The following is an 8,735-nucleotide window of genomic DNA, read 5'->3' on the forward strand; positions in this document are numbered from 1 at the left end:
CCCGGAACCCTTCCAAAACTGGAACATGGACTTAAGTGAGAACAGCTGTTTTGGGTTTTACTCCGTGAACTTTTCCAGCTAACCCTGCCTCGTGATGTACCCCCCAGAACATGTTCAGTGTAGCCGTGTAGCGTGGCTTTACTTTATTTACAGGCAAACTGAGTGATTTTTCTACTTCAGCAAACCTGAGGCATGTTTTTATCTTTTGACACCAGGATATTTGCTGAAGCAAGCAAAATTAATATTTTATTATACTAAATATTTGAAAAACTTAAAAAATGAATATATAAATATAATATTTGTCTGTTGATGGATGCACAAAGTACTTATACCCATAATACTTATACCCATAATACTTTCTTTTTCTTTCCCAGATGAAGAAATGCCCTTGGTTGCCTGATATACACACACAGAGGCACACACAAGAACAGTCGCACACACACTCACACAGACACAGTCACACCCACACACAGTCGCACACACACACACACACACACACACAGACACACAGTCGCACACACACACACACACACACACACACACACAAATGTTTTACTATTGGAAGATTATCTAAAGTGTGAAACTCTGTACCTGAACATAAAAAAACGTGAAAATAAAACAATGTGTAATAAAAAATGTATGACCACTGTCATTACTTTCTTTTCTCATCAGATTGTATGCTTTTGTCATCTGATAGCGTTACAGTGTCCTGGTAGCTATTTAATTGGAAAAAAAGTATGCATTTTAGGTAGATATAGAAAACTTGCATTTATAGAAAACAAGACTGACTGCATTAGTACTTTATATTAAATGTATATAATACCAGAGAAAACACATACACAAAATGGTTTTGTTCGGATTTGAGTTTCTGATTAGAATTTAACTCGGGAAAGTACAACCTGCAACAAATCTCCGTTGTCTCAACCAATATAAAAAAATAGAAATGAAAAACTACAGTTCCCAGAAAAAATAAAGCGGATTTCCGCATTCATACGCGACTCTGGCGCGCCCCTTCCTATGACAACAAGAATAACATGGCTTCTAATGTGGCATCAGGGAAGTATTCGCTCTACAACGAACAATTTCCTAAGAGTTTACAGCAGGGCTTCCAGGAGCTAAGGGAATCCGTGTGCCTTTGCGACATCCAGCTGGTCGCTGAGGACCGGAGGTTTTGGGCGCACAGGTCGGTCCTCGCCGCGGCGAGCCCGTACTTCAGGGTGATGTTCAGCAGCGATATGCGGGAGAGGACCATGGAGGCGGTGGAGCTGAAGGCGATCCCGGCTATAGGTCTGGAGTGTGCGCTGGACTTTATATACACGTCTCTGCTGAACGCGGACTTTGACAGCATGGAGGATGTTCTTCTTGCGTCCACGCATCTACAGGTGGCCGACCTGACAGACTGCTGCGCCCGGATACTAAAGGAATGGCTACGCGTGGACAACGTTTTCGAAATCCTGTCTCTCTCTGAAAGATACGACCTTCCGGCGCTGAAGTCCCACTGTATAGCCTTCATTTCGCAGAACCTCCGTGCGGTTCTGAGGACGCGAGAAAACTCGCTGCTGCAGATAGACTGGGAGTGTTTCTCCGGCTTGCTGAGGAGAGACGACGTCAACCCGCTGGTCTCCGAGAGCGACATCCTGGAACTCGCAATTAATTGGTTAAATCACGATCGGGAAGGCAGGGAGCAGTGGTTGGAGCCGCTTGTGAGGGAGATCCGGCTCGGTCTGATCTTCCCCTCGGACGTAGACTACGATTCGGAGGGCCACCTGTGCTCCTCTGCCCAGCTATTGCGCGAGTCGGTCCCGCGGGGGGACGCGTACCTCCGCACGCTGCGCAGAGGGGACGCGCGCTTCGAGACCGACGTCTCCTTCCACAACTGGTTCAAAATCCGGTCCACGCGAAAAGGCGTGCTGGCCACTTGCGGTAAAACCACCGGAAGTCTGGAATGCGGCGAGATCATGGTGGGTAATAATTATGACACCAAACAAAGTTGTGCGTGTTCCGTGTTTTCATCACATAAAGTAGGACACTGTTAAATCATAAGTCTTATTTAACGTAATGTAATGTGGTGACTTGTGCAGGTTTTGACGGGGAAGTCTATGGACTCGTGGGATACGATCAGTCGAAGGAAGGGGATGTACAATCACTGCACTGTCGTGCTGGACGACTTCCTGTATCTCATAGGTAAGGGGATTAGATTGTATTATTTTCTTTCTAGAGGAAGAAAATTTCTAGAAAGAAAATGATCACAGTGCACATGCCACAGTGCAACACAGTGTGTTCATAAATAAATACAAGCATAAATCAGTGATTCACACATTGTTTAATGGATTTACGCATGTAGACCAAAAAATAAAAACAAAAAAATACACAGCTAACATACATGGAGTTATTGTATTGCTTCAGTAAAAGCCGCACATTTTGCTCAAACTGCCACGTTTGAATTTGAGAGCGAGAGAGGGGGAGGTTTTTATTGGGCATTGATGATGAGGACCCTGAGTGAGACCGTTAGTCTCTTGCCAGGTAATCAATACCCAAAACCCATGCCCACCTGTAGAGTCCTACAGGTGCTGAACCCATACCCCCGTATAGAGCCGTGTGGGTGCTGAACCCATGCCCACCTGTATAGAGCGTGTGGGTGCTGAACCCATGCCCACCTGTATAGAGCGTGTGGGTGCTGAACCCATGCCCACCTGTATAGAGCGTGTGGGTGCTGAACCCATGCCCACCTGTATAGAGCGTGTGGGTGCTGAACCCATGCCCACCCGCTGTGCTCCTGTAGTGACGTGCTCTGTTGTCCTCTGAGGGGGGCAGAACTCCTGGTTCAGCGATAACCATGAGGAGGAGGCCGTGGCCTCAGTGTGGAGGTTCGACCCGCGGTTCCACCGCTGGACCAAGATGGCCGACATGAACGTGAGTCTCCCCCCAGAGGGGCTTGACACGGTGCTGCTCTTTACAGCCTCCCTGTGAAACACCGCCTTCCAAATGAAACACATTTACACACCACGCACTTTATGAGTTACTTATTAGACTTCTTTTTTTGCTTCTGCTGCTGTAGCCTGTCCACTTAGAGTTATGATGCGTTTTGTGTTCAGAGATGCTCTTCTGCATACCACTGTTGTAATGTGTGGTTATTTGTGTTACTGTCACCTTCCTGTCAGCTTTGACCAGTCTGGCCCTTCTCCTGTGACATCTCTCATTAACAAGGCGCTTCTGTCTGCAGAACTGCTGCTTACTGGTTTTTTTTGTTTGTTTGTTTTTTGCGCCATTCTTTGCAAACTCTAGAGCAGTGGTTCTTCACCTTATTGGAGGTACTGAACCCTGAAAGCTTCATCAGTGCGTTCACCGAACCCTTTGTAATTGGAAAAATAAAATATTAGGTATATATTTTATGACCCCTGCCGAACCCCTGAGACTGTCTCAACGAACCCCTGGGGTTCAATCTACCCAGGTTAAGAACCACTGAACTAGAGACTAGTGTGTGTGTGTGTGTGTGTGTGTGTGTGTGTGTGTGTGTGTGTGTGTGTGTGTGTGAGAGAAAATCCGAGGAGATCAGCAGTTTCTGTGATACTCAAACCAACCTGTCTGCCACCAACAGTCATTCCACAGTCAAAGCCACTTGGATCACCTTTTCCCCCCATTCTGATGGCTAATGTGAACATTATCTGAAGCTGGCCCTTCATCGCCGTGACGACACTGTCTTAGAACATATCCAATCAGGAGTCTGTCTGCGAGAGCGTGTCCAATCAGGGCTGAGGTGTGATGTTGTGGGCGTTGCCAGGTGCGGAGGCGGCGGTTCCACTGCAGTGTCCTGGGGGGCGGGGTCTATGCGGTGGGGGGGCGGGGCGAGGGCGGGCTTCTGTTCTCAGCCGAGCGGTACAGCCCCGCCCACAACCGCTGGACCCACATCCGCGCCCTGCCCCGCCCCCTGTCCAGCCATGCCGGGGCCGTGTACCAGGACCAGCTCTACGTCTGCGGTACGCTGTCCCAGCATGCACCATTACATTACAGAGTGTGTGTGTGTGTGAGTGTGTGTGAGAGTGTGTGAGAGTGTGAGAGTGAGAGAGTGAGAGAGTGTGAGAGTGAGAGAGTGAGTGAGTGAGTGAGTGAGTGAGTGTGAGAGTGTGAGAGTGTGAGAGTGAGAGTGTGTGAGTGTGAGTGAGTGTGTGTGAGAGAGAGAGAGAGAGTGAGTGAGAGAGTGAGAGAGAGAGTGAGAGAGAGTGAGAGTGTGTGTGAGAGAGAGAGAGAGAGTGAGTGAGAGAGTGAGAGAGAGAGTGAGAGAGAGTGAGAGTGTGAGAGTGAGAGTGAGTGAGTGAGTGAGTGAGTGAGTGAGTGAGTGTGAGAGTGTGAGAGTGTGAGAGTGTGAGAGTGTGAGAGTGTGTGAGAGAGTGAGAGAGTGCGTGAGAGAGTGAGAGAGTGCGTGAGAGAGTCCCATACCCAGCCCCTGTGCTCTCTCTCCTCCAGGGGGTTCCTCAGGGGAGGTGTTCTCAGACGCTCTGTTCTGCTACGCTCCGGATCGGGACGAGTGGACCCGCCTGGCACCTCTCCGTCACGCCCGCGGGTTCCACAGCATGAGCACCGTGCACCACCACATCTACGTCATCGGTGAGTCACCACAGCTACGTCATACCGTACAACACCACATCTACGTCATACCGTGCAACACCACATCTACGTCATACCGTGCAACACCACATCTACGTCATCGGTGAGTCACCACAGCTACGTCATACCGTACAACACCACATCTACGTCATACCGTGCAACACCACATCTACGTCATACCGTGCAACACCACATCTACGTCATCGGTGAGTCACCACATCTACGTCATACCGTGCAACACCACATCTACGTCATCGGTGAGTCACCACATCTACGTCATACCGTACAACACCACATCTACGTCATCGGTGAGTCACCACATCTACGTCATACCGTGCAACACCACATCTACGTCATACCGTGCAACACCACATCTACGTCATACCGTGCAACACCATATCTACGTCATACCGTACAACACCACATCTACGTCATACCGTGCAACACCACATCTACGTCATACCGTGCAACACCACATCTACGTCATACCGTACAACACCACATCTACGTCATACCGTGCAACACCACATCTACGTCATACCGTGCAACACCACATCTACGTCATCGGTGAGTCACCACATCTACGTCATACCGTACAACACCACATCTACGTCATCGGTGAGTCACCACATCTACGTCATCGGTGAGCGAGAGCGTGTGAGATAGTGAGCGTGAGTGAGTGAGAGTGAGAGCGAGAGAGAGAGAGAGTGAGAGTGAGAGTGAGAGTGAGTGAGAGTGAGAGTGAGTGAGTACCTGATTACCTGACTCGTGTTTTACATGGCTAGTTTTACATGGCTAGTTTTACATGGCTAGAAGTTTGCATGGCTAGTGTTGGCTAGTTGCTGATTTTACCTGGCTCGGATTTTGCCTACTGATTTTACCTGGCTAATGTCGGGGTGGCCTGTAGCGTAGTGGTTAAGGTAAATGACTGGGACACGCAAGGTCGGTGGTTCTAATCCCGGTGTAGCCACATTAAGATCCGCACAGCCGTTGGGCCCTTGAGCAAGGCCCTTAACCCTGCACTGCTCCTGCTTAGTCTAGTCTAATCAACTGTACATCGCTCTGGATAAGAGCGTATGCCAATAATGTAATCTAATGTAATGTTTTACCTGGCTAGGGTATTACCTGTCCCTGTTTTAAGGGGGGGGTTCTGTGCTTCTCGTCCACAGGGGGGGTGGTGATTGGGGGCGGAGGGGGCAGGGGGGGGCGCTCGTACTCAGACCTGCTGGTGACGGAGTGTTACTCCCCCCGGGACGACCAGTGGACCGAGCTGCGCCCCCTCCCGGCCGGGCACAGTCAGCACGGCGCCACGGCCGTCGGCCAAACCATCTACATCCTGGGGGGGTTCTCCTGGACGGCCGAGGGCTTCCTGAGCGCTGTGCACCTGTACGACACGCAGAGTGACACCTGGGCCGCCGGCCCGCCCCTGCCCCGCCCGCTGGTGGGCCTCTCCAGCGCCACGCTCACCCTCCCCCACCGCGTCTGCCCGGCGCACGATGATGATGTCGCCGCCCAGCCCGTGGAGTGACTGTAGATGTGTAGCTCTTCTGCAGTGCTGAAGGACGACCACAGGGGGCGCTGTGTGTGTGTGTGAGAGTGTGTCTGTGTCATTTGTGTGTGTGTGTGTGTGTGAGAGAGAGTGCGTGCGTGTGCGTGTGTGTGTGTCTGTGTCATTTATGTGTGTGTGAGAGAGTGCGTGTGTGCGTCTGTGTGTGCGTCTCATTTGTACATGTGCATAAGTGCATAAGATTGTTTCCGTCAGTGCTGTGTTTTCACAGAGCGTAATCGCATGTGGATGGGCTCACAGTACTGGGTTCAGCGAGCTGGGACGGACTATCCAGTTTATTATTATTACAGCTGTGCAGCCTCGGTCAGTGCATGCTTTATTGCATTTTTCAATAAAAATTATAAAAGCCACAGTTAGACTTGCTCTTTCATCAGAATATATAATTTCACTGATTCGACCAAAGATTCTGTTTGTGGTGAAAAGTATGCCTGCCATCCCAGAAGATCAGCACTGCTCCTAGATCAGTCTGGACTGGGGCTTCGGGCAGGAGGAGCTGTCTAACACTGATCCTAGATCAGTCTGGGCTGGGGCTTCGGGCAGGAGGAGCTGTCTAACACTGATCCTAGATCAGTCTGGGCTGGGGCATCGCGCAGGAGGAGCTGTCTAACACTGATCCTAGATCAGTTTGGACTGGGGTTTCGGGCAGGAGGAGCTGTCTAACACTGATCCTAGATCAGTCTGGACTGGGGTTTCGGGCAGGAGGAACGGTCTGTTTGAGCGTCTCGTCCTTCCTGTGACGGAGCGTTTCCTGAGCCTGACTGAAGGGGCCGCTGTTTCACTGTTTCAGACCCTTTACACTGTTCCCTCTAGAGCCGGGATGGGACTGTTCTCTCTAGAGCCGGGATGGGACTGTTCTCTAGAGCCGGGATGGGACTGTTCCCTCTAGAGCCGGGATGGGACTGTTCCCTCTAGAGCCGGGATGGGACTGTTCTCTCTAGAGCCGGGATGGGACTGTTCTCTCTAGAGCCGGGATGGGACTGTTCTCTCTAGAGCCGGGATGGGACTGTTCTCTCTAGAGCCGGGATGGGACTGTTCTCTCTAGAGCCGGGATGGGACTGTTCTCTCTAGAGCCGGGATGGGACTGTTCTCTCTAGAGCCGGGATGGGACTGTTCTCTCTAGAGCCGGGATGGGACTGTTCTCTCTAGAGCCGGGATGGGACTGTTCTCTCTAGAGCCGGGATGGGACTGTTCTCTCCGAGGACCCAATTTGATGACCACTGCTTTTTATTACGGGGTGCTTACAGACTCCCTCACCTGTACTGCACTCCGTGTGTGAGCCAAGTCAAACTGCAGGGAAATATAGCCTCCACACATACGTAACTTACACTGAAGTGGGACATTTCTTCACGAGCCATAGCTACAGCAGAAGCCCTCTCATCAGTTGCACTGTGAACTGTGTGAATATATCATTACAGATTCTGAACACTAAAGTGAAATTCTGTTCAACGGAGACATTTATCAAGCCTGTCAGTTTATGAACTGTCTGCTGGTAGTCAATATAGTAGACAGATTGCTACTCAACTTTTAAAATCTTAATTTAACACAATCTTCTGTATAATATTATTCATCAGCCAAAATTGCCTTTAAAATGAGACCTTTCTATTGGTTTGTGTTTTTCAAGACCATGTATGTCTGAAATAAAGCTTGACTTTAGAAAATCCATATGTGTATAACTTACTGTAACCCCACTGCTGCAGAGTAAAACCCACAAAGCAGGATTACTGAGTTAGCTGGATAACTGCACTGAGTAAAACCCACAAAGCAGGATTACTGAGTTAGCTGGATAACTGCACTGAGTAAAACCCACAAAGCAGGATTACTGAGTTAGCTGGATAACTGCACTGAGTAAAACCCACAAAGCAGGATTACTGAGTTAGCTGGATAACTGCACTGAGTAAAACCCACAAAGCAGGATTACTGAGTTAGCTGGTTAACTGCACTGAGTAAAACCCACAAAGCAGGATTACTGAGTTAGCTGGATCACTGCACTGAGTGAAACCCAGAACAGCTCTTTTTATTTCACTTTAAATCTCTGGGAATCCTGTATGAGCCAAAAATGATCTGCCAAGCAAGTATCGACTCTGAAGTTTATAGTAAACCAATATCTTTATTATTGTAAATGTTCTTTGTTTCGAGTTATTCAGCAGGAAAATATGCACTGTGCTTTTCTGTTTTTAATATTTTAATGTTTCCTCGTATTATTTTCTGTGAAGTTGGAAAGCAGCATGCTATCATGACTCACAACAGGAAGATATTTTTATTTCCCCAAGTAGAACTGTCCCTACAGAAGGCCAGGAACTCAAAACACGTTCCACTGCTTATTATCTGCCATTTCCCTGAATAAACCGACTAGAACTGAGGAGCCATGAAGAATATGTCACGGAACAGAGACAGCCAATCACGTGCTGCGGAATGCTGCGCTGCACAGATGTTTCTTAAACAGAGAAATACAAATAAGGACACAGAACAGACAGCGGACGACAATGTTTGAACGAGTGCATGCATCTCAAAAGTATATCTTTAGCACATATTGCAGTGTGAATTCATACACTAATCCCTGTGA

At 49.0% G+C, this 8,735-nt stretch overlaps 1 protein-coding gene across 1 annotated transcript; it reads left to right on the forward strand.

The window, feature by feature from the left end:
* Positions 1–1,017: 1,017 nt before the first annotated feature.
* LOC133123694 (kelch-like protein 9) lies at positions 1,018–6,133 on the forward strand. The gene is made up of 6 exons (XM_061234171.1): positions 1,018–1,961; positions 2,082–2,184; positions 2,807–2,913; positions 3,782–3,977; positions 4,465–4,605; positions 5,775–6,133. The coding sequence occupies exons 1-6, from the start codon at positions 1,035–1,037 to the stop codon at positions 6,131–6,133; spliced, it is 1,833 nt and encodes a 610-aa protein (XP_061090155.1). The 5' UTR covers positions 1,018–1,034.
* The last annotated feature ends 2,602 nt before the right edge of the window (positions 6,134–8,735 follow it).

The sequence above is a fragment of the Conger conger genome, chromosome 3 (assembly GCF_963514075.1).
Source record: "Conger conger chromosome 3, fConCon1.1, whole genome shotgun sequence".
Lineage (NCBI taxonomy): Eukaryota > Metazoa > Chordata > Actinopteri > Anguilliformes > Congridae > Conger > Conger conger.